Source organism: Sebastes umbrosus, chromosome 5, assembly GCF_015220745.1.
Source record: "Sebastes umbrosus isolate fSebUmb1 chromosome 5, fSebUmb1.pri, whole genome shotgun sequence".
NCBI lineage: Eukaryota > Metazoa > Chordata > Actinopteri > Perciformes > Sebastidae > Sebastes > Sebastes umbrosus.
Window position 1 is genome coordinate 14292634 of NC_051273.1, and position 26259 is coordinate 14318892.

The 26259-nt window shown below is 38.6% G+C and overlaps 4 protein-coding genes across 4 annotated transcripts in view; 2 read left to right on the forward strand and 2 right to left on the reverse strand.

The window, feature by feature from the left end:
* The window catches only part of LOC119488144 (guanine nucleotide-binding protein subunit beta-4), a 29860-nt gene extending 23655 nt beyond the window's left edge, over nt 1-6205 (reverse strand). Inside the window, exon 1 of the mRNA XM_037769481.1 lies at nt 6073-6205. The gene's annotated coding sequence lies outside the window, so the exon portion shown is untranslated. The remainder of the gene's footprint in view (nt 1-6072) is intronic.
* Nucleotides 6206-8116: 1911 nt separating this feature from the next.
* aldh7a1 (aldehyde dehydrogenase 7 family, member A1) lies at nt 8117-12268 on the reverse strand. Its single transcript, XM_037770311.1, has 2 exons — nt 12130-12268; nt 8117-10335 (listed from the first exon to the last, which is right to left on the reverse strand). Exon 2 carries the CDS (start codon nt 10328-10330, stop codon nt 8702-8704), a length of 1629 nt encoding a protein of 542 aa, XP_037626239.1. The 5' UTR covers nt 10331-10335; nt 12130-12268; the 3' UTR covers nt 8117-8701.
* A 1548-nt stretch (nt 12269-13816) lies between these two features.
* actl6a (actin-like 6A) lies at nt 13817-26176 on the forward strand. Its single transcript, XM_037768930.1, has 14 exons — nt 13817-14011; nt 16322-16398; nt 18194-18368; nt 20139-20239; nt 20801-20898; nt 21084-21178; nt 21512-21618; nt 22128-22217; nt 22350-22411; nt 23084-23198; nt 23339-23419; nt 24145-24240; nt 24443-24529; nt 25373-26176. The coding sequence occupies exons 1-14, from the start codon at nt 13987-13989 to the stop codon at nt 25451-25453; spliced, it is 1290 nt and encodes a 429-aa protein (XP_037624858.1). The 5' UTR covers nt 13817-13986; the 3' UTR covers nt 25454-26176.
* Nucleotides 20298-26259, forward strand: part of usp13 (ubiquitin specific peptidase 13) — a 58669-nt gene continuing 52707 nt past the window's right edge. Inside the window, exon 1 of the mRNA XM_037768927.1 lies at nt 20298-20309. The gene's annotated coding sequence lies outside the window, so the exon portion shown is untranslated. The remainder of the gene's footprint in view (nt 20310-26259) is intronic.

Genomic DNA, 26259 nt, shown 5'->3' on the forward strand with positions numbered 1-26259 from the left:
GTTTTTAGAGTAATTTTGTAAGCAAAATGGAAAATAATTCACTGGTTACATCTTCTGAAATATGAGGATTTTCCTGCTTTTGTCCTTTTATGTCATTGTAAATTGATTATCTTTGGGCTTTGGAAGTCATTTAAAGACATCACCTTGGGCTCTGTGAAATTGTGATGGCCGTTTTCATTATTTTCATTCTATAATCCAAACAATTAATCAACAGATTGATCGATCAAGAAAATAATTGTTAGTGGCGGTCCTAAAATGCTCAGAAAAAAATATAGAGTTGCAAAAAACAGTCAATAAATGACATAGTCAATCAATACACAGTTAATCAGCAACTATTTTGATAATCATTTTTTATTTTTCAGACATTTTGTAAGCAAAAATGAAAAATAAATCACTGGAACCTGCTTCTCAAATGTTAATATTTTCCGTTTTTCTTTATCTTCTATGATGGTAAACTGAATATCTTTGGGTTTTGGACCATTGCTCGAACAAAACAAAACATTTGAAGATGTTATCATGGGCTCTGGGAACTTGTGATTGTAATTTTTTAATATTTTATGACATTTTATACACCAAGAATTAGATTAATTAATCAAGAAATTACTGATTTAGTTGCAGGCATGATATGCTTTTAATAAATAATCTTATTGTACAAAGTGACATGAAGACAAAGGGATTAACTACAAAAGTAGTTTCTTCTGTTGCTACACTATAGAATCTTGAATAATTTACAGTATATCCAGTAACTACAATACAGAACAGTGAAGATAAATCATTTGCTACTTCAAAACCACCCAAAACCCAAACTTAAAGCTGTAAGGTGTGGATTGTTCCAGGAGACAGCTGTGCCAAGTCTCACCCCGGCACACCACGGTTGGCCTGCAGTGGGCTCATTGAAAGGGATCTCTCACCATTAGGACAGGATGAATTTTTAATGGGACCAATGAAAGGGAGCAGTGGGATAGGCTTTTCCATATCTCTGCACGAGCCACAATCAATGGAGGGAAGATGAAAGTTGCCCAGCCCTTGGTTTCCTTTCGGAGTGGCATGGGGTCAGATTAAGTCTAATTGAATTCACTCACACAGCAGTAGTTTAGGTGTGTCACACCAATTTCCCCCCTAAACACTTTATGAGGATTAGGATTAGCATGATAGCAGAAACATATGTTATGGTTGGTTTGTCATTAGTGCAGCCTGGAAATAGGTAATTATTAAAATATAATACATTATTAAATACAGCAATGTGTTGCTTGTGTTTCCGTACAATTGTTCTCAAAATGAGAAATGGTTTATTAATTCCTCCATACTGGCCTATAATTCACTGCATATAGCTGAATATCCTCACATACAATTTAGAGAATTTGGATGATTCATACCAAATCATAGCCACAAATCTGCAGAGATAAAATAGTCCTTACATCCTCACAAGAACCATGACATCTGAACGTTTTTTTTTGTCATTGTTAAAGGTGCAGCGTGTAGGATCTGGCGACATCTAGTGGTGTGGTTGTAGATTGCAACCAACTGAGTACCCCTCCGCCCACTCCTCCCTCTCCAAGACTGCGGTAACGCGAGCCGCCGAGTGCAAAACCGTGGTAACGCCGTTCGCCTCGCTCAGAGGCCATCCTTACCATCATAAAACTACTTTAGGAGCAACAGAATTCAGACACAGCTGGCGGTAGCACTGTTTTGCACTCCGCGGTGCACGTTACTGCAGTGTCACAAGCATGTTGGCGAACTAAGGTGGCTTTCAGGTAACGTAAAAACGAGTGTTTGATTAGTCCGTTCTTGGATACTTTGGAAAGATGGCGGACTCCGTGAGGAGAACCAGCTCCCTATGTAGATATTAACGGTTCATTTTAAGGTAACAAAAACACAACTATTCGTATTTTCAGATGTTTATACATAACATAGTTACTAATATAATATTCCATTTCTGCTAATAGATCCTCCTCATTGTTACCCATTGTTCCTTTGAATGTAGGCTATAGCGTGATGAACGATGATACACAAACAGGTCTTTGCCTTAACCTGTTTTAAAGATGATGACATAATGTTGGGTCGGCCCAAACTATTTGTCATGTCACGTCTGAAATTGCTCAACAAATTAATTAATGAATGCTCAAAGCTAGATATAAATCATGCAACTACAATTCAACTCCAATCACAGTATGTTTCAACAGTCAGTTCATTGCGTAATATTTTGTTTTGCCTTTTAAGACCTCAGATTTATTTAGAAGGACATAAAAAACTACATAAGAAGGAGTCAACTCCTCCGCCTCTCGTGAGCAAAAAAATACTGAATTCATTAGCCAGCTGAGAATCAGAGTCAAGGTGTCCAAAAGCACATCCTTGGCCAATCAGGTCCCTTGGTCCATTGCTTGGCAACCAAACGGAGAGGGAGGGAGCAAATTGACACTGTAAAAATAGCACATCAATAGCTTGGTGTCTGAAAAAAAAAGAAAGACACACATGTTGGTGAGGCTATAAATAGCTTCCTGGAGCCTGGAACAGGTACCGTGTACAGTATCTCAACTGTATTGTTGCACGCGAGTGAGACATTTTTGCATGGATGCAAATTTAGCGTCCGTTGTGTGGTAAAGTACAGTAGCAGTCAGGCAGCTGAATGAAATAATTTGCATGTGAGGGAGGTTTTAGGGTTTTAGTATCTCTTCATTACTGTAAAAAGGCTCAAAACTAACAACAGGTTCGTGGCAGTTTTCTTCATCCTACTGTTTGCCATCTGATGTTTTGCATAGATGCAAAATTACAATGGCCTCTGCTGCAATAATACATTTAAATGTACTATAATAATCAATAATGTGCATGGACAAGTTTGCATGCCAGAGGGGATTTAGGGGTTAATGGCTTACATGAGTAACTTGGATGATATATGATCTTTTCATATTATCTCATAATTACATCCGCACATTGTTCAGAGGCACCATGATGAGCTTATCTTGTCTTTACATATTATCTCATCACTACAATGTCACATTGTTAAAATGGGTCGTACACATGTGTCCTTTGTGTAACGGAAGAGTGGAGCAAAAATAGATCTATCATGTCCAATTCAGTTTCACAGGACTGCTCAAAAATGAGCCCAGAACGTGGGTGATCGAATCAAGTGGAGATAATGGGACGTCAATCTGAAGCAGCTTCTCAATGCTCTATTTTTATCAGCACGTTCCCATTTTTTTTTTGCCCACATGTGGCGACGCGTCCCGACGACCCCCATGTAATACTTCCACTGTATCAAAGGCAATTAAAAGGTGTAGCAACAGTAGAACCTTAAAAGGCTTTATCAGGGCCGTCTTATCCACCAGACATCTCCCGGGGAGGCTGGCCGTTGCCAGGGTAACCCTCACAAATGGCAACTGACGTCAAGAAGGTAGGAGAAATACCAGGGAGAGCCAGAGCTGCTATGCATAATGGATTATTGAAAAAGGGCCCTCTTGAAGAGTGCAAAGTGACTTAAAATATGCGTGCCTCGCTGGGCTCGCCACCACTTCTCTCTCTCTCTCTCTCTCTCTCTCTCTCTCTCTCTCTCTCTCTCTCTCTCTCTGTGTGTGATGAAGAAAATAGATGTTGACAGTTTCAGGGTTTTACTTGCTGACTGGCACAGCTTGGGCTTGACGCGCCCAATTGAAATTATCCATCTTAAGTCAAACACAGCTGATGAACTATCTCTTTAAAGGACATATTATGTTTTGTTTCCCCCAGAATGGATAATTTTAATGCCATTTGTAAATATAAGTACTCTTGTGTTATGGGCTGGAGATGTGAACAGATGTTTTTCTGTGAAGTCTACAAAAAAAACCCTTCTTCTACTGTACTTAAAGGTACAGTGTATAGGATTTGGCAGCATATAGTGGTGAAGTTTTAGATTGCAACTGAGTCGCTCACTCCTCCCTTTCCAAGACTGCGGTAATGTGAGCCGCTGAGTGCAAAATCGTGGTAACGCTGTTCGCCTGTTTCAGAGGCCATCCTTACCATAATAACACTACTTTAGGAGCAACAGAAGTCAGACGGCGGCTGGCGGTACCACGTTTTGCACTCTGCTGCTCACGTTACCGCAGTTTCACAAGCGTGTCAGAGAACTATGGTGGCCTTCAGGTAATGTGAAAATGCAAAAGTCTCTCTCTAGAGCCAGTGTTTGGGTTGTCCATTCTGTGCTACTGTAGAAACATGGTGGTGCCACATGGTGGACTCTGTGACATAGAACATATAATGCCAAGAAGTGAAGTTCAATTGTTCGTTCCATTGCAGCATCAGCGCCCAGCAGCAAAGCCGCTATTTTGGACTGAAAGCGACTACCGGACGCAAGTAAAACGTCCGCCTAAATAGTGCCGTACAAAAGTAAAACAAATTATTTCTATTTTATTGTCATATTATACTGAAATGGCCTATGCTGAACAATAAAATCGTATAAATATAATTAGCGTTTTCAGTCCAAAATGGCAGCAACCGCTGTTGTCAAAAAACACCAGAGTTTCATCTCTTTGCTTCTATACTCTGTCTGTGAAGAAGTCCCGCTCCCTATATAGATATGAAGGGCGTAGTCTAAGCCAAAACCACAGCAGGATTCTTATTTTCAGGTGATTATATACAAATAAAACATAGTTCGGAATATTATATTATATTTGTGCTAATAGATCGGCCAAAATGCTACACACCTTTAAATCCGAATGTATGGCTACCTACACTGCATCTAAACTAAAGAAAGAGCGATCTGGCACATCAGCTATCACCCTCACCAGCAGATCCTTTGTTGGTCACGTAACAAGGATCCACAGTGACATTCACGTGGAGCTTCTCAAGAGATCACTTCAGATCATAATGTGTAAGTCCAGAGCAGTTTCCTCTGTCCCTCCCTGTGTCAGGTCCTTGTCTAATCTCAGCGCTGCTGTCGGCCCATGAGAGACTGTCACACAGCAGCAGCTGGGTGAAGAGCCCTCATCGTTTCTGTGATAATGCCTCTCATGTTGTGTTGGAGTCACGCTATCCGGACACCTCAAATTCCTGTTTGTCTCACTTAGAGAGTAGAATAAAATAGATTACTGTCCGCTCATGTACATAAATTTAATCTGAGGTCCGAACGTTTGAGTGAGCAGAGAGTAAAAATATCCTGGGCTGCTTTCATAAATACAAATTTATTTGTTACTGGTATTGTATAAATTATATTAATTTAATTAATTTAATTGAAAATGTGAATGCAATATCTAATATTCAAAAATACTATACTGTGACTGATAGGCTGCATGTTCATAAATGTTTCATGTCAATCTGTATTATAATTTGCACTGAATAAAAGCACCTGTGACGTGTGTAAAATGTACATGAAAGAGTCAATTAACCCCAAAATGAGTAGGCCAGGAGCTTACAGCTTTTTGTTTGCTGCAGAGGAAATGTGCAAAGAGAAGAAGTGAGAGTGTTTCAGTCCAGGGGAATCCCAGACACTTCTGTAAATCCGGGGTGCAACGAGCAACACGAAGCGTGAACTAACACGCTCTGAGTTTCCAAAGAAGTGAATCACACCAGTCGTGTATGGGAAAAGGAATTAAAGGAAGTGAGGAACAACCCTGATGTGCTAATGCCGCCCTATTCAAATGCCTCCCGTTTATAGCTGCAACGCTATGATACCAGATGATAATTCATTTATTACCACGAGATATAAGGTATTACCTCCTGAAAAGCAAGAACAACCGTTGACGCCAGAGCTACAGATCGGTTTGACGAGTTCACAACCAAAATACCACAGTCACCAGTGTTTCCTCTGTTACTGTACACACCCATCTCGGTTTTAACTGAAATGATGCTCCTAGTGCAGATCTTCTTTTGATGCTTTGTTAGAATAAACATATTCCAAACCGTATGAATGTGCCTCTTTGTGCTTTACATTGACATTCTACCAAAAAATACAGTTATTTTAATTTCAGATTTACCCTGGCAGTTATTTTGCTATAGCAGTGAATCAAAAAATGAATGAATCCAGAGGAAACACCGGACAACGTGCACACTAATGCACATTAAAATCTTTTAAATTTAGTCAAATAATGAAAGCTTTTCTACCTTTTTCCAGTGCAGATGAGCAGCAGAGGAAGTGGGCGTTTTCTGCATACGTCCTAAATGGCATGGACTGTGAGTCGTACAGACAGAGCGCTGTCGTTTCAGTTCTTCCTTTCAGCTGTGAGTGTAGATGCTGCTGGGAGGAGCAGTAAATGCAGAGAGAGAGAGAGAGAGAGAGAAAAGCAGAGCTGGAGTATGAGGTGGAGAGCTGCTGCTGCTGCTGAGTGGGAGGGTGAGCAGCATATGGGGGGTTATGGAGGATGGGAGATGGAGTAGTATTTCTGTTAAAGGGACAGAGTTGATTTCCTCAAGACTGTAGTGACAGACATTACAAGAAATGTTACAGAAATCCTGTTATTCATGGGAAACATGTTGTAATACAGCTCCAGGATGGGTTAATTACTCCCATTACGTCATTTTGATGTTATCAAAAACATCTTCAGTTACAGTACAGTACACTACAGTACAGTACAGCACAGTACAGTACATAAAGTTACCTTTAAAACAAGAGGACACCGCTCTGCATGTTGTTTGCTACAAGAATTTCTGATATGAGGAAGATTCATTGATTCAGGTTAAAGCGGAGCTGAAGCCTCTCAGCAATGCCCTGGGTGGAAGTCAAGGAAATCATACTGTAGGTGTTTCTTCAAAGGACATTTGAACCTCTTCTAACATGAGAATCTGAAACAACAGTTCACTGAAGTCATTTTGACATGTCACGGGTGTAAATAATCAAATGAATGATGGCTGGATTCCATTTAGCTGCTTCAGTTTGCTGGTATCATGCATGCTGAGTCACTGTTACACTTGAATATAACAGAGCCATCGTTAATGTTGTTAGGAACACCTGTGCTTTTCCTACTATGACAAATCAAAATGTCTTCTGTGAAAAGGGCCTTTGGAGGATAATGAGGGTTCCTTTGGTAATGTAGATCATCTATTTAAACACTACTCCTATCGCCAGTCCATTTTGGAATCATTTCTTAGTTGCGTTAAACAATGCTGGAAAAAAAAACAAAAATATCCAATGAATAGTAAAACCAAACAAGGGTTGTGAAGTCCATTGGCTCGACTAAAATAAATGTGTGCTTCAAATTTGCTGTTAATATTGTCACTTTTTGCCTCTTTTGCCAACGGTTTGCTGTAGTGTAGTTTTTAAGGATGGGACGATATAGGATTTTACACTCACAATAAGTTGATTGTGGTAAATTTTCATTACCGGGATAATGGTGAATATCCTCATGTGTCACTTGAAAAAGCCGTCTAGCTCACTATCATGGTAGAGAAGTGAAAAATGAGGGCTGATTTTAAAAATACAGGAATTATCATGTAAGAAACAACAGACTCACACAATTGTTGCCATTTTTATTTAAACATATTTATCTTTTATTTACGCAGGGGGACCTTATGATTTATGATTACCTTATTTAAGATTGTGTTTTTCACTAAAAAGCATGTTCGCTAGAAAAAGATGTGTCCTATCCGTGATATTTGTTTCTTTACAAAATGTAATGTAATGATTCCAGTATGTTTTAGTGTCATTTTAAGAGTTTTAAGCATGTTTTGATGATTATTGGGGATAATATCGTGATACACAATTATTTTAGACAAATTTTCATATTTTCCCATGCCTAGTAGTTTTATATATACTATTTTGTCTTTTGAACTAATAATCAATTACATAATACTTTACACAATCTTTAAAAAGCCTTTGCTTTAAGATACAAGCAAGTTGTCATTTCAAGTGTCATTTCCATCAGAAATGTATGGGGGTTCATAGTTCACTTTACAGTCGGACACAAAATCAGTTATTAGTTTTAGCACATTTTGTTTCCAATCTATCAATGACTTTACTGTATCACCAATTTTTTTTGCCTAAATCAGTGGCTTTTACTCATACTTGAGCGACGCATGTGAAAACTAAGGATCATTAAAATAACCCAGCAGCGATGAAAGTGCTGATGTTCTCGTCTTACGGGTCCCAGTTTTAGAGTTCTTTCTAATCTTTATGAAAGTTTGCAAAGAATAGGCCGAACGAGTCCACATGTCAACATCGAGCCTTTTATTTATTGTTTTATTGTCTGGAAAGCACACTGGGACTCTTTCTTGTAGGATGCAAAGTACAGTATATTAATATGGTAAAGGAGATGCAAACAGTCAGTGATTTAATAGACGCCTTCTATTAATGTTATATTAATGAAAAGATTTTAAACAGTCTGTGTTGACAATAATGATTTAAAGATTTAATCTACACATGAATAAGGTCCACTCCAGTTTTTTTTTCCCAAAATAAAGGTGAGATTTATTTTTTTACACAGTATAAAGTATCTGGTACAGTCATCTAGCACTCAGACTCCCTTTCTAAGTGCTTGTAGAAAAGTGCTCACCAACATTTGGGGGGACAGTATTTGACCTTTCACACAAAAGTATTTTCAAACCAGGATTAATATCTGAAGCAACAATCATAGACGTAGATTTGATGCAGGACAATTGATTCCAAATTTTGTTAAAATTCAAACTGACCTCTCTGAATGCAAAAAAGCACTGACAAAGATCACTCTGCCTCTAATGCATGTAGTGTTGTCCTTTTGGACTCATCGAACGCTTAAACAACAAACCATGAAGGAAGGCTTCACTCAAACTTGATTCCCTGGGCCAGAGGAAGATCCTTGCTGTAGTTTATCGTGCAGGTTGAACGTCTCATGTACTGCTTCCATGAGTCGCTGCCAGACTCTCTTCCACCTCCTGTGTGTTTCTCTCCACCAAAGGCTCCTCCGATCTCGGCTCCGCTTGTAGGAATGTTGACATTCACGATGCCGCAGTCGGATCCTTTAGGCCCCAGCCAGCGGAAAACCCGCCCCATATCTTTGGTGAAGATGCTGCTGGACAGGCCCTGCTGGACCTCGTTGTTCCAGGTAAATGCCTCCTCTTCCGTCTTGAACTTGAGGACGTACAGTATGGGGACGAAGGTTTCGGTGTGGACAATGGGAGCGTCGTGAGCCAGCCCGGTGATGATGGTCGGCTCCACGTAGTTTCCAGGACGGTCCATCACCTTTCCGCCGCAGACCACGGTGCCACCTTGCTGCTTGGCCTTCTCAATAGCCGCCAGATACTGATCCACAGCTTGTTTGGTGTGCAGAGGCCCATAAAGGGTGGTGTGATCCCACGGGTCTCCGATGCGGACTTGTTTGTAGGCCTTGGAGACCCTCTCAACCACTGCGTCGTGAAGGCTCTCGTGCAGCATCAGCCTCCTGGTTGTGGTGCAGCGCTGGCCGGCGGTTCCCACCGACGCAAAGACGGCGGACGGCACAACGAGATTCAGGTCGGCATCTTCAAACACGATGATCGCGTTGTTCCCGCCGAGCTCCAGCAGCTTACGACCGAACCTGTCCTGCACCATCATGGCTACCATCTTGCCAACATGGGTGCTGCCTGTGAACGACACTAGATCCACACGCTCATCCTTTGCCATGGCTGTGCCGATATCGGCGCCTCCGCAGGTCATGGAGCAGATAGCGCCGGGCAGGTTGTTTTTCTCCAGCACCTCTGCCACAATCCTGGTAACTGCAACACTTGTGAGAGATGTGGTTGGAGCTCCTTTCCAGAGGCAGACGTTGCCACAGGTCAGAGCGATGGCGTTGTTCCAGCCATAGACAGCCACAGGGAAGTTAAAGGCGGTAATGATGCCGACGAGACCAACTGGGTTCCACTGTTCGATCAGGGCATGGCCTGGTCTCTCTGATGGCAGCATAGGCCCGCCAATCATTCTAGACAAACCAACAGCGTAATCACAGACGTCAACGTATTCCTGAACCTCTCCCACTCCCTCAACATAGATCTTGCCCATTTCTAGAGACACCAGGCTCCCGAGGACATTAATCTTCTTTCTTAGTGCATCTCCAATCTGCCTCACAATCTCCCCTCTTTTGGGAGCTGGAATATCTGCCCACATCTTCCAAGCCTCCCTTGTCTTCTGGACAGTTTCTTCATACTCCGCCATGGTTGCCTGGGTTACTCTGGCGATGGGCTCATTGTTGGCGGGGCAGTATGACGTGATGACTTCCCCGCTGCCTCCCCAGCTCCCATTGTAGACGCCAGGGTTGTCCTCAGACAGGCCCAGCTCCTTCAGCCAGGCGTATTTGGGCTGGTTGATGAGGAGACCCGACATGGCTGCTGACTGCTGGCAGTGGACAGTTGCGAATTTATTTCTCAAGAGGAGCCTGCTGTGCCGGGCAAAGGTCAGAGTGAGGCAGCGCTGCATGAGTGCTGGAAAGAAATTAAGTTAAACATTTATTTTACAAGTTTAGAAAAGGTTTGAAGAACATATATAAATGATTGTTGACAGTACAACCTCACCACAACGTTCAGGTGAGCTTGTTTTGTCTAGGGCTGCAACTAACGATGATTTTCATAATTGATTAATCCGTAGATCATATTTTTAGACGTCAGTCTAAAATTCAAGATATAAAATAGAAAAAAGCATCAAATTCTCACATTTGAAAAACCTGAATCAGAGTGTTTGACATTTTCCTTGATAAACAATTGAATTACTCAATTATATCTTATTAATTTTGTGTCAATCAACTAATTCAATTACTTGATTTGTTCTGTCAACTGTTGTCAACTAATTCAATTACTTGACTTGTTCTGTCAACTGTTGTTACCAGGGTCAAGAGTTGAATATATAATAATAAATAACTTCAAGAAGTTGCATGAACATGTGCTACTTGGAATGAGGACAGTCAACAGGTGTTGACCAGAGACTGCTAGTATAAAAATAGGAGCTTTTTGTTACGAGTCCTTCTCTATGAAGGCATACAGTTACATAAAACACATATAGTGTAATACATTCTTTTTTAGGCTGAAACAACTTGTTGATTAATCAATTAGCTGATCCACACAAGATTAACCTAACCTTTGGTTGCACCAAACAAGCAATTTGAAGAGGTCACCTTGGGCTCAATTTCTTAGTTTAAGATATTTGATAAGACCAATTGTGAAAATGCACAATATTTTCATATACAACTTTACACTTATTATACCAATATTATGCTACTTATACTTATTGCTGTGCAATACTTATATAATTATCTGACAGACACTGTGCAATAATATGGCAAAACTGTTATCTGGCAAAACTGTCATCTCACCAATATACATATTGTATTTTTATATTGTATTATCTTTTATTATGTATTATATTATCTTTTTTTTATATTTATATTGAACTATCTCTTTTTTTATTGTATTATCTTTTCATTAGCACCTATGGGATTGTCACAATCTAATTTCGTTGTACTACTCAATGACAATAAAGGGTTTGAATCTATATAAAAAAAATATTTGTAGCAGAAAATCAATAAAACAGAAGCCACGTGTTAATTAATAGCCTATGTATTAGGACTGTTACTGGTTATAACTAATCATTTTTGGAGTTGTTTCATTTCAAATAGTCTATGGGTTGTAAAATCATAGCTCTTCTCAGACTTCAACTATGAGTTTAGTCTTATTATTTACTTATTTATGCATTTCTTTTTTTGTTCCTTTAATTATTTTCTACCCTCTTTTATTTTTATTATATTATTTTTTATAATTTAAGTTATCTTTCCTATCCAATTGTGCCTTGTAAGTAAGAAGTATTGAGTTTAGATTACAATGCCTTAATGTTTGTAAATGAAAAAGTTTCTCAACCATATCCTACCAACGCGCTTGCGCATTAACCCAACTTTGTACAACCACGAGGCTGCAGAAACTTCAACTTCTTATGCAAATTAAGACTGTTAACAACAACAATCTCAAAAGAAATAATTTCAGGTTTGCATTTTTGCAATTTTGTATACATAAACCTGTGTCCGTGTTGCCACTAAGTGACATGTTCACCGAGATCAGCGTCAGTCTTGTTGAGTCTAAACGACCGTGACTCTCAAGGTCCTGCAGGTTTTTACACTCATTAACAACCACCGTGCTGTTATAAAAACACCTCTTACACCATCTGCACATCACTATCTAACGATTACAAGTAACTTTATACTACTTTATGCATCAGTTTTTCCCACTCACGTTGATATATAAAGTGCGTGATGGCCACGTCCAACTCCAGAGCACGGGGGAAGTACTTCTCTCAGTCGCCTGATGTTCGCGTCACAGGCTGGAACCGGAAGTACTGCTGCTTTTGTTTTTGTTTTTTTATTTTTAAATGACATTACAATATGGCATCGTACAAAACAGTCCACAACTACAAGGGAACAAACAAGCCTGAAAATTGGCGTACAGTGCATAACAGTGTGGATGAAGAGAGAGAAAAAAACAACAACAAAAAACACAATGCAGTTTGAAAATCTCATACAAAATGCCATCATGCATCTCTCTACATTAAATATATACATATATATACATTTTAATTTTTCAGTTATTAATATATATTTATGTTATAACGTTTATACACTATGTCTACACAATAATACCATTAAACCAGAATAAAAATCAACGTACCTGCCCTTATTAAAGATCTTTTTCTTTTTTCTATTGAGAAATTACATTACTATATGGCATCAGACAGAACAGTCCACAACTACAAGGGAACAAACAAGCCTGGAAATTGGCGTACAGTGCATAACAGTGTGGATGAAGAGAGAAAAAAACAACAACAACAAAAACAAAAAAAATTTAAAAAACAATGCAGTTTGAAAATCTCATAAAAAATGCCATCATGCATCTCTCTACATTAAATATATACATATATATATATATTTTTTAATTTTTCAGTTATTAATATATATTTATGTTCTCACTTTTATACACTATGTCTACACAATAATACCATTAAACCAGAATAAAAATCAACGTACCTGCCCTTATTAAAGATCTTTTTCTTTTTTCTATTGAGAAATTACATTACTATATGGCATCATACAGAACAGTCCACAACTACAAGGGAACAGACAAGCCTGGAAATTGGCGTACAGTGCAAAAGAGTGTGGATGAAGAGAGAGAAAAAAACAACAACAACAAAACAAGCAAACAAACAAACAAACAAAAACAATGTAGTCTGAGAAGCACTTTGAAAATCTCATACAAAATGCCATCATGCATCTCTCTACATTAAATATATACATATATATACATTTAAATTTTTCAGTTATTAATATATATTTATGTTCTAACTTTTATACACAATAATACCATTAAACCAGAATAAAAATCAACTTACATGCCCTTATTAAAGATCTTTCTCTTTTTTTTTATTGAGAAATTACATTACAATATGGCATCAGACAGAACAGTCCACAACTACAAGGGAACAAACAAGCCTGGAAATTGGCGTACAGTGCAAAAGAGTGTGGATGAAGAGAGAGAAAAACAAAAAAAACAACAAAAAAACAAAACAAAAACAAAAACAAAAGTAAGGGAATGTGTGAATAGTGCTAATAGTGCTAGGGGTTCTCTGTAAGGTTAAGGTCCTCAACTAACATTGAAAGCTTCATAGCATTCTTTTTCTTCATATGTTTCAGAAATGAAAAGTAAAGACACAGCTCCTTATGAAAAACATAAAAAATTGGTTTAAAATTATTATTATTATTATTATTATTATTATTATTATTAATAATAATAATAATAATAATAATAATAATAATAATAATAATAATAATAATAATAATAATAATTTTTACCATTATAATTTCAATCTCCTGCTATACCCTCCAGTCCAGTAGGTGGCGGTAATGCACCTATAAGCTGGTTTGCCAACCCTCAACAAACACCACAGAAGAAGAAGAAGAAGAAGTGTGTTGCCGCTTTGTTACACGGATCCATGCTAGCCAGCTAACTCCTCTTTGTTGTGATTAACCGTTCAGCGGTTGTGATTCTGCTGTAATAACTTATATGTTAAGTTACGTTGCTGTTGAGATAATCTAGAGGATGAGTGGCGGAGTGTACGGAGGCGGTGAGTAAATTAAAATATAGTCATAGTTATATGTATAGTTAGCTTTGCTATGCTAAGCTGTGCTAACGTTTAGCTAGCTCAGTTAGGCTAAAGCTAACTTCTTCAATCGACATTTAAGAAGATGTGAATTTGTTAACTCTTAAAGTGTTGTGGTTTTGAGTTTACTTTGTTTACATAACAACCATGTAAGCCCCGGTAATGTCTAGCTAGCTAGCTAGCAAGGAAATGAATGAAAGTGGGTTGAACTCATGAACACATCCGTCTGTAACGTTGTTAGAGCTTCTTCATATGGAGATGCATGTTTTCCACTGTTTGAGCTTTAAGAGGGAATATTTATTATCTAGCTACATATTGTGCCTCTCTGCTCATATTCACAAATCTAAGATAAATGTGTTTTAACTGATATAACTTCTGTATTAAGTTGGTCTGAATACTTTAATATGGCATGCATGCTGTTCTGGGTCTGACATTAACCTTTTCCTTTCACTGTGGCAGGTCAGTGAACATTTCTACCAGCCACTAATTTCATTCCCTGATGATAACTATCCCCTAGAATTAAAGTTACATTCAGCAACTGGGTCCTTGTGCAAGCTATAAGCAGCTTTATTACAATATCATATCATTGTAACATAGTTTATGTTAACAGATCTGATAAATACAGTTTAGCTGTTTACTGTTTATTTGTTTTGCACAATTTAAGACTATACAACATAACAAAAAATAATAATATACAGTGCAGGAAGAGGCAAAAAATACACTGGGGTTATCTGAAGCCTCCACCTAGAGACAAGATTAATATAAAGAAATAATATGACTACATAATAGTGATAAATAATTAGGACACAATATATATAATAACAACAATAACAATACAGTAAATATATAAAAAAAGACGTGTGTGTGTGTTTGTGTGTGTGTTACATGGAAGTGTATAGTTAGTGTTTGTGAGGAGGATATTGATTTAAATATCTATAATGACTTCTGAGCAATTGTAACCAAACAACATTGTGAGTGGGAAAAAACATAAAAACAGATACATGGATAACATGGGGAAGAAAGAATTGATGAAAATTAAGAAACAAAATAAAATGGGTCTTTTAAGTAGAATTTGTGTACAACTTGAAATATAAAAGTGCCACTTTGTGATTTTAATCTTCACACCACTTACTTTATTTTCTTAACATAGATTTTTAGGCTATTGTACAAATGACATGCCATTTAAAGTATCAGCTAATGTGCCTGTTATAGACAAGTCTATTGCTTTGATATCCATTTTACTTTATAAATTCATAATTAAAGTCATAATCAAATAACTTCCTGTTTGTCATCTAATTAACTAATTTGATTATTAGGGCTGGGCGATATGGCAAAAATCTTTTATCTCAATATAGGTAATTTCATATCTCGATAACGATATATATCACAATAGAGCATGTTTTCTGGTAGTTCAATAAATAAATAGTCTATATGAAATAACCACATTGTATTTTATATACTCCTGTGTGAATTAAATACTTGACAAGGGAAAAGTACTGAGGTTTTTCTCATTTCTCACTTCAGTGTAAAAAGAAGATGAACAGTTTTAAGTGAAATAGAGAAAAAAAAGGAATAAATATAGCCTTTATCATGATAGAAACAATGTAGAAATATATTTTATATTGTTTCGACTATATATATATCGTCATATTGCCCAGCCCTATTGACTAATCATATCAGCACTACAAGTTATCATTCAGCTTTTTTTATTTTAATACGTTTTGATTGGTGGAGCGCTGTTATCAACCAATAAGACTGATGAGAACAGATACATGCTCAGAACAGGTTAAACTTTCCAGACATTTCTTTATGCTTTTCTTTGTTGGTACAAAGAGGGCATGGTGATTTTATCCTCCTGTCCCCAGCTTGTCTCTTTATGGTAAGGGACGTACTCTTAGAAAAGATCACAAAAATGGTAATGCCATTAATAACAATACTGGAAGAATACCAGACAAGCTTTCACGAGTTTAATGTGTGGGCTAGGCGTAAATATCAGATGTATTTATTTGACATTTTGTGTGATGGTGTATAATGTGGGTTTGTGAATGTTTTTTAAGGAAGGAGGATATTTGTTTAAGGAACTGCTCCTAAATTCAATGGAAAATATATTGCAAAAACTAAAAATGCCATTTGTCATTTTAGAGACCTAACTTAAACTCTTATTGAGTCTTTCAAAGTGTGTACAGTATTTGTTGAGGTGGATAATTTTTTGCAGTTTAAAATGGCAAAAATAAAAAAAAAATTAAATTCTTTGCACTTCTCTTATTTTTGCAGATGAGGTGGGAGCTTTGGTGTTCGACATTGGCTCATACACTGTACGAGCTGGCTACGCAGGAGAAGACTGTCCCAAGGTAAGTGGATCACTCAAATGACCTGATTAACTATGTGTCTTTTCTTCCTCTGCGTATCTTCATCTCCCCTCCCTGGGGGTTTCTCCTGTGTCGAGAAATGAGGGCTGTCACCCTGGAGACAGACGGCATAAATTGAGTTCAGATCGTTCTGGAGTGCTTGCTTGGGTTTGATTTATCAGTGCTGGAGGTGGAGATCTTGATTTGTGTAAATATCAGTTTGTTAAGAGAAATGTCAGAGATGAACACTGATGGTCATACTCTCATTCATCTATGTAATCTCTGTAATATTGTCCATGTGCAAATACCACAGTATGATATACCCTGGTCATCATCTGTAATGAGAATCGGTCTCTTTTATACTACAGTATGTGTCATATGATGCTAAACCTCACCTTAACCCCCCCACCCCCCATCATTTCACTTCCCTGTTTTCAGATATAATATGTTGTCTCTATACATCGTCTTTACACCATCACAATGTGACCTCATTAATGTGAGAGGTTATGACAGTTCCTGGTTTTGTTGAAAGAGTAGCTATGAAAGCATGCGATAGTAATCATGCTATTGGTTCTGATTAGGACTGCAACTAATGAGCTGCTCCATAGACAATGAATTGGGAAGGATGTTATAATTGACACTGACTATGTTCAGATGCACACTAATATTCCACAATATTCTGAATTTGATACGGGTCATGTAAACAGCATATTCCGTATGGAGCATTTGCCGATTAAGACATGTGGGATATGCCGATATTATTCGGATTTTAGGAGCAATCTTTAGACATGTATACAGAGGCTTCAGCATATGCGTCTCAGTTGGTTTTTTTACGGCAGTTAGAGACATCCGGCCCCATGGCTTCTTCCCTGTTCCTTACGGCCAGCTCTGTGCGTTGTACACAAACGAACTAGCTGACAGTTTGCAGAGATGCATGCCCATAAGAAAAGCCCACATTTCTGGTCGGAAGGGGAAACACACCTACTTTTAAAACATTATAAAAGACTTGGATATCAAAAGGTTTGTGGATATGTGCAAATATTGCAACGCCGACCTTTTCAAGAAGGTGGTTAAAGGAATGAAAGAGTCTGCGTCGAACCAGGCCACCACGGCTGCATGTTAACGGGAATATTAGTGGAATATTCATTTTCATTAGCCATGTAAGCAGCTTGGTGGGAATAAGGGCAAAAACAGAATATTTTGTGCATGGAAACATAGTCACTGAGAGCACCCAGGGGGATATTCTGAGTATATGGCTACATTTTCTGTTTCACAACTGAGAACACTATAATAGAATAAAGCTCATTTGGGTATAAAAAATAAAACAAACCCACTGTGGGTCCACAAAATCAGCCTCCTATTCATTGTCTATGGAGCAGCTCCAGACTTTATACTCTATACTTTATACTATGATATCACAAGTTTGAGACTGACTTCTCTGGTTTCTAGCTTTGAGAGAGAGTAGCTCATGTTCACAAATACTGATTGAGCTTTCCTAGGCAATGGAAATAACATATTGGAATTCTTAATGTAGGTGGTGTTCCCCTTTAAGCCAGACATTGTTTATGCAACATGCATTAGTCAGTACAGGCCATATCATTACAGTATGAAACCAGGTACTTTTGAGCATTTCAAAACCATTGTTCTCTTTGTCAGAAGAGCATTGCCTCACCTCAAGTTTCACAGAATGGGAAATTTTTCATTCAATGTTTGGGATGGGGTTGATATCGGTAAACCAGGGCGTGTGAGAATGTGTCCTGACATATATCTTGTTCTGTTCTGTTTCGGCTTTGCTCAGGCCGACTTCCCCACGGTGATAGGTGTGACCCTTGACCGAGAGGATGGCAGTACGCCCATGGAGACGGATGGTGAAAAGAGCAAGCAGAGTGGCACCACCTACTATATTGATACCAACCAGCTGAGGGTACCCAGGGAGAGCATGGAGGTCATGTCTCCGCTCAAGAATGGCATGAGTGAGTGTTGACTCATGACGTGTGATTTTCTTTTTTTCCCATGCAAAAAATCCAGAGAACATTTTGTTTTTAACTGCCATGTTCTTGGGTTAGGGTTAGGGATTGACCAGGCTGTTTCAAAAATGTATGCTGTGTTTATGCAATGCATTTACAACCCATATGAACATGCATGGGTTGTGTTGTAAGTGCATAACCCTGTTATTTGTCACGGTCTGTGACGTAAACTCCACAATGAATATTTATAATCCCGTCAGCTTGAACCACATCCATAATTAGACTCTTTTGGTCTGTCAGCCGACTTTGTAGATGAACTCGTCACAACCCTGACTGACGTATAGACGACTGCTGTTCATCATGAATATTAATGAGATTATTTGAAGACCAAGGCAACTCATTAACATGAGCTCTCCCGTCTAGTGTCCTCTAGTTGGAAGGCAAACCCCTCTTCGTCTTGGGTTTACCGCCATGTCTGATTGACAGTGGTCTTATTATCCCATCCTTGTTTGTTCTTGTCGGTATTGTGGATGTGTTGGGCATTCAAAGCCAGATGTGGGTTGCATATCCAGAGCTCTCCTTGGTACTGAATTTGAGCAGTTATCCTAAAAATAAAAAAATCACTGTGGGATCATGGATTATTTTCACATGCTTTGGTCTGAGGCTCAGTTTTAATCTCAGATTTCCAACTTTTATTTTCTCTGCAGCGTTTTCTATTTTTTTATAGTGTTTTCCTCACGTGCTCAAAGTTATTTAGCTAAACTATATTGTGTTTCTCAATTTGTAAACTTTTATCCAAAACTAGGGCTGAAACAGACGATTTTTAATTATTGACTAATCTTTTGTTTATTCTAATGTAAAAATGTAAAAAAATAAAATAAATGGTCATTGCAATTGCCCACTGTGAGGTTTCCAAATACTTTAAATCAAAACAACTTAAATTTATAATTAGATTAAAGCCTCATATTGGTGAATTAATTTCCTCTCCATTGACCAATCCGACAATTGACTTATTATTTCCGCTCTGTCCAAAGCATTTAAAGCCAAGCCCAAATTCTCTGCTATGAACACAAAATTTTGCTGGTGTGTTTGATTCCTGTCACCTCAGACAGACGATATGAAACCAGCACTCCTCCAGTGCGGTGACCTAGCTGATGAAGCTCATCAGAATCTGGTCCAGTGGAGTTTGGCTGTGAGGCTATTTAGAGACGAGTTTGACACCGATATTAATTGCAGCAGAACAGCACCGTGGGACCACGGGCTCCCTCCGAGGGCTGACCTGGAACATCGGTGCCTGATGCTCAAATTATTATCTAAAAAAGCTCATCATCGCTCTATTTTCTCCACCATCTGACCCAGTGACGACGATGACAATGATGATGATGATGATGATGATGATGATGAAAGATGAAAGATACACGTTTTTTGTGACGTTGATTTTTTTTTTGTAGGCCTGCAGCTATAAATATAGTAAAGACGTATCATGAGCATCTATGTGCTCAAACTTTGTCTTTGTTTGTGTACAGGGCTGTAAAGAACATATTGGTATTGTTTTCATTTTAAAACACATTTTATTTATGTTTCCACCAATAACTGCACATTATTTCCCAAAACTAGATGTGGAGTTTGAACAACTTTGGTTATCTCATTTTAAGCACAGATGCTTGTTTGTCCTTTTGTTTTCACCTGTATAATAGCCAGAAATCAGCAGTAATCTGACAGTGATTTGACACATAACAAGCCCTGTCCTTGTTTTCTCCTCTCACCCTTTTACAGTTGAGGACTGGGACAGTTTCCAGGCCATTTTGGATCACACCTACAAGATGCACTTCAAGTCTGAACCCAGCTTGCATCCAGTGCTCATGTCAGAAGCATCGGTGAGTTTGCATTAGTCTGGATTATGTGTTTAACTTCTTCGTATTTGTCTAATATTACCGTTTGCTCTTCGTTTGACAGTAGACTCATCCATGTTTGTGGTTGGTCATATGCTGCAAACACCGCCCCTTTCATGTGAATGTGCTCATAGCCAGATTGAGAAACCCTGGGTTGACTTACCGAGTTCATAACCACCGTCGTAGGACCGCTTAGTGAGATCATGGTTGTTAGGATTAGTTAAACAGGATAATCAGAAGATACCCAGGGTATGTTGAACTCCTTTGTAGTACAGGCCTCTGGAGTCTGAACAACACTGATTGTACCGATTTATCAGCCAACAGCCAAATGCTGGAAAATGTAAAGTCCTGTTCTGCCTTTAACTTGTTAGTTAAGTACTCAGAGTAGCTGGTGTGCTTTTTGAGATGCCATTTCTTTTTTAGAATTTGAAGTGAAGAGTTTGTTTCCTGCGCTGGTCCTCATCACCTCATGAAGCAACACAGTGGTTTGTGTTGTGCTGACAATAACCTGTTCTAAGCGTCCTATTTTCTGTTTTGTGTCCGCAGTGGAACACACGAGCGAAACGAGAGAAACTAACAGAGCTGATGTTTGAACATTACAACATTCCCGCCTTCTTCCTCTGCAAATCTGCTGTGCTATCTGCGTATCCTTTACTAGTCCACTTCATTCAGAAAAGGATGGGAGACAAAACTGCTCATTTAACTTTCCTCTATATGTTTGATAATGTTCTCAGACAGTATTACTTCTCTTGTGAAAAGTGTGTTGAACTAAAACTGTATCTGTCACATGTTGAACTGTGTTACACGTCCTTTACTCTGAGTGTCGAAGCTTTGCCAATGGGCGGTCTACAGGCTTGGTCCTGGACAGCGGAGCCACACACACCACAGCAATTCCAGTGCATGATGGCTACGTCCTGCAGCAAGGTGAACAATTATCATAAATCATTCATCATAAGTTGATGATCTACCTGCAGATTTGACTTGGTTTACATATAAACCAGGGAGGGGATACATCACCTAAGAGGAATAATAGAATATGTACAATCCTTCATTGATGCATGTGTGGTCTCCTATGATTTATGTTGCCATCTGCTGGTTGGAGCTTGCATCTCTGCCTTCTGTTACCTTTATGAACTATTGTTGGGCCAGAGTAATTTTCAGTGATTTGTCAAGTTTAAACAGAGTGTGGAGTTGCTTAAACACGGTAGATATTTACTGTGTTCCTTCAAGTCATGTGTTATTTATTCTCTCTGACAGGCATCGTCAAATCGCCCCTGGCTGGAGACTTCATGAGCATGCAGTGTAGGGAGCTTTTCCAAGAGTTAAGCGTTGAAATAATCCCCCCTTACATGATTGCATCAAAGGTAAGATAACATTTTTATAGAGAATCTCATTTCAGTGTTTCTCAGGTGGAATGGTGCATTTTACGGGGAGACCCCACAGGTGAATAGGGTAGACATTTAACTAATATGTATCACCATGAAACTTCCCCAGTTGATAACTTAAATTAAGACAATTTTCTTAAATATGCAAATGATGCATTATCTTATCAAATATGTGCTAATTTGTATACATTTCCAGAACAAAAATCTGAACATTGGATAAAGCCAGATTAAGAATTACTGTTTCATTTTGTTGACATATTAGAGTCAAAGGTTTTCACTGAGGGAATTTTGGATATGTAGCATAACCAGATTAATGAAGAACCAGCCTGTCCGTAGCACAAGTTTGTAAATCAAATACAAAAAAATCCTCAAATTTAACCGGAGAGATTTAACTTTACTCTTTACTATGTGTTATGTGTCTACACAGTCTGTATTTATCATCTTCCTTCATACCAGACCATGTCAACCACAGTGTTTTGACATTACAGGATGGAGTGCGAGAGGGATCACCGGCCAGCTGGAAGAAAAAGGAGAAACTACCTCAAGTCACCCGCTCATGGCACAACTACATGTGTAATGTAAGCAGCAAACCTTTAGACTCCTCTACAGTTGTTGTATCCTCTTAGTAATAAAGGAATTATTGGTTTGCTTGGTATGTATTGTGTTTTTTGTTGAATGTGTGCCAACTTGTCTCTTCTTAATGTTTGCAGTGTGTGATCCAGGACTTCCAGGCATCTGTGCTGCAGGTGTCAGACTCGCCATATGATGAACAGTAAGAGAAGTATTTGCAACTTAAAGTTACTATGAGGAACTTTACCTGGTTACGAAACAGTCTCAATGTAATACTGATGTCTCTATACGACCTACATAAGTAAATGAGACCATGCAGGTCCACCAGAAACTCCTTCAGCTCAGACTCCAGCAGGGCCTCCGGCAGCAACCAGCCTGCTGTGGACAGACCCAGATCCGGCTTCACTGCCGCCTTGGATCTGCAGTCGGAGCTCAGGCGGGAAGTGGAGAGCTCTGCACCCGGCAGCAGCGGCTTCTCCTCTGGCCTGGAGCAAAGCTTCGCCTCACTGCTCTGCTGGTCCCCGCTGAGAGCCAACATCGTCACAATGCTGCTGGAGGCCCAGGCCGTATTGCTGGGCCCGCTGGGGGGAAGGGAGGCACGGGAGAACCAGAACCAGAACTGCAGGGGGCAGACTGTCAGACCCTGCTGCATTTAAAAATAGAGGTTTTCTAAAGGGACACTGGTGCCCCGGAAACACTACCGCTTTTGTCCACAGGGACTGCTAAAACACACAAAATGAAAGTTCCTCGTAGTAGCTTTAATATGAATCTTTCTATTACGTCCTTTACTTTAAGCCCCAGCTTCAGTGGAGGTTTGTATGCTTTTTCATCCCAAAGTAAATAACTCACAAGTAACCCTCCTCTCTTTCATCAGGGTTGCTGCACAGATGCCCACAGTGCACTATGAGCTGCCCAACGGCTACAACTGTGACTTTGGGGCCGAAAGGCTGAAGATCCCAGAGGGTCTGTTTGACCCCTCTAATGCCAAGGTGTGTGTGCTTTAATGTGGAGCTGATTAACGTACTGCTCTAACTAAAGAAAGCTCTGTCATGAAAAGTTTTTTAAAATGGTGTCGCTTTTAATGCATTATGAATATGTAATACAGTGTTGTTTGTTGTGATCACTTCAGGGCCTGTCTGGGAACACCATGTTAGGAGTCGGCCACGTGGTGACGACCAGCGTGGGAATGTGTGACATCGACATCCGGCCGGTGATTATCAACATGTTTTAAACACGGGTTACAAATTTTTGGTGTCGGAAATATATTTCCTTTTCTTTGAGACACTTGAGTTAAACTTTTATCCATCTAAATGAGGCTTCTAATTAGGATTCATTTAAAATAACTGACTGGAGATGTCTTACTTTAATATTTTTGTGGACGATGAATTTCGCCTGGAATGTAGATGAATCTAATAAAAAAATACTTGTGCTTTATTAAGGAGCAATAGTAAATATACAAAAGAGAAAGTAAGATTAGTCTCTTAAAATGAACAACTAATTGGTTTTCTTTTTAGAAAAATCAACATTTTCATTGCTTAAATTGCATACAGTAATATTATCTGTCAAAACTAAACCCATTTAGTGCATTTAAGTACATATTACATTCTGGGTTTCAAATAAAACATTTTCTGAAATGCATACAAATAATGTCAAATTGCTTTAAAAAGGTACACATCTTATGGACCACTCCTATAAAGGTACTATAACTGTAACTGATCGGACAGTGATGATGTGTTTGAATTCAAAATTGATATTGATTAATTAATATTAATGGGTCTTGCTCCCTGGGCTTCACGAGTCATCCACAACGAAGTTTCGATGATTTAGTAATCGAGTTACCAGAGTAACTCAAGGAATCATTTCAGCCCAAGTACTCAGCGTTGCTTTAAAAACAGAAACTCTTAATTTTCTGAATCTCTTTACTTTGTTTTTCAGGGTTTATACGGCAGTGTGGTGGTGACCGGAGGAAACACGCTCATTCAGGGCTTCACAGACCGACTGAACAGAGAACTCTCTCAGAAAACCCCTCCGGTGAGTTAACACCACCACTTCCTCACACATTCTGATTAACATTATGATCTTAGGCTGTAGTTAATGAAAGACTGCAGCTACATTTGACAACATAAGTATTGATTTATGCACAATTTCTTTATGTGGTTTGATCTTTTTAACACATCACGAAACACTGCTCTATTTCCTGCCAGAGTTTAACATGTCTGTCTGTGATTTGCAGAGCATGAGGCTGAAGCTGATAGCCAACAACACTACGGTGGAGCGCCGGTTCAGTGCCTGGATAGGAGGCTCCATCCTGGCATCACTCGTAAGGACACACAGCAGTTAAAACTGTGTTATAATAAGAATATATATCAACAACAGGTTTTTAATCTTTATGACAGGTAGCTCTTGAGGTGAAGAAAACTGTCTCTCACACACTAATAGGATTTAAAGCAACAACTCAGCCATCAGGTCACCACTAGCAAATGTTTTTCATAATAGGAGCAAAACATGTAGAGTTGCAATGATTAATCAATTAGTTGTCAATTTTTTAATTAATCACCAACTTTTAAGACAATCGATTAATTGGTTTGAGTAACTTTTTAAGAAAACAAAGTCAAAATTCTCTGATTCCAGCTTCTTAAATGAGAATATTTTGTGGTTTCTTTACTCCTCTATGAAAGTAAACTGAATATATCTTTGAGTTGTGGACAAAACAAGACATTTGAGGACGTCATCTTGGGCTTTAGGAAACACTGATCAACATTTTCCACCATTTTCTGGCATTTTATAGACCAAACAACTAATCGATTAATCGAGAATGTAATCGACAATGAAAATAATCCTTAGTTGCAGCCCTAAAAAGTTGTCTGCAGAGAAGCACCATGGCATTCATATCCAAAGATTTTAAGGCGAAGTTTCTATTTTATCTCTGTGGTATTCCAGTAAGGAAAAACTGCTTTTTTGTAGTTTCTTTTTTTGAATAAACGTTTCTTTTGTTTAAACTTTTGACCTTTATTACCTTTTAACTTGACAAAAGGGGTGGCAAAATGCATGAGAACTGTATTCATACATCCACTTTGCTTGACAGCTTGTGTGTATTCCTGTCTCTCCTAATTCTATCCTGACTTATTCAAACTAAACCTGTGTGTGTGTGTCTGTCTGCCAGGGAACCTTCCAGCAGATGTGGATCTCCAAACAGGAGTACGAAGAGGGAGGAAAGCAGTGTGTAGACAGGAAGTGCCCTTGATTTGACACCCAACCCTCTCCATCACCGTCTTTGCCACAAGCTCACGAGTCGCTCACCTCTGACCCTGGACTCAGGAACACCCACAGATGATTGCTCCTGTTTTGTATGATTTATTTTAAAACATAATTGAGTTTACCGCCTGGGAGTTATTGTGAAAACAGACATAAACACCTATGAAGTAAACTGTCACTATGATGAAATGGAGTTTAAGGTCCTTTGTTTATGTCATCACAGTCAGTCTGTTGCCTTCTCTTTAGATTGTTGGGAGTTTTGTGGAAACCTTGCATCTTCAAAGTTTTTCTGAAATTGACAAAAGCTTGATATTATACCTGTTGTCCATGCCTTTCTTTCCACACTTCAGAAAGTCTGACATGTTCTAATTATCATTAAATATCAGCGTGTAGGTCTTAAATCAAGTTTTTGATCACAATGTGGAAAAACGTGAGGAATTTGCTCTGCAAGGTTTCTGCAGAATACTGACAAGGTAAATGTTGGGTGACGTGTATTTGGAGGAAAAGCCTTTTACAGTTTGGGGTGAATAATGTCTTCTGTTCATAAGCCTTTTCTTTTTTTTGTGTAGTAAGTAAGCTCATCAGAGGTAAAGGCCAGTTAGTTCTCGCCTCTGCTTATTGGTGTCAAATAAATCTGTATTTAAGTTTCACTTTGCTTGTCATTGGCTACATATGGTCTTTTAAAAATAAAGTCTGTCTTTTGTTAAATGGGTGTGATGAAGTATAATAACTCTTTTACGTGGTTATTTTAATTTTTCTGAGTGTTTCTTGTATTAATTACTTATAAGACTGATG

What these genes read in the sequence shown, in the direction of transcription:
- aldh7a1 (XM_037770311.1), bottom strand. Translation starts at nt 10,330, where the DNA reads ATGCAGCGCTGCCTCACTCTGACCTTTGCCCGGCACAGCAGGCTCCTC.
- actl6a (XM_037768930.1), top strand. Translation starts at nt 13,987, where the DNA reads ATGAGTGGCGGAGTGTACGGAGGCG. An exon ending in AAATCTGCTGTGCTATCTGC is followed by an intron (nt 20,899 to 21,083) that starts GTATCCTTTACT and finishes TGAGTGTCGAAG; the next exon opens with CTTTGCCAATGGGCGGTCTA. An exon ending in GACTCGCCATATGATGAACA is followed by an intron (nt 22,412 to 23,083) that starts GTAAGAGAAGTA and finishes CTCTTTCATCAG; the next exon opens with GGTTGCTGCACAGATGCCCA.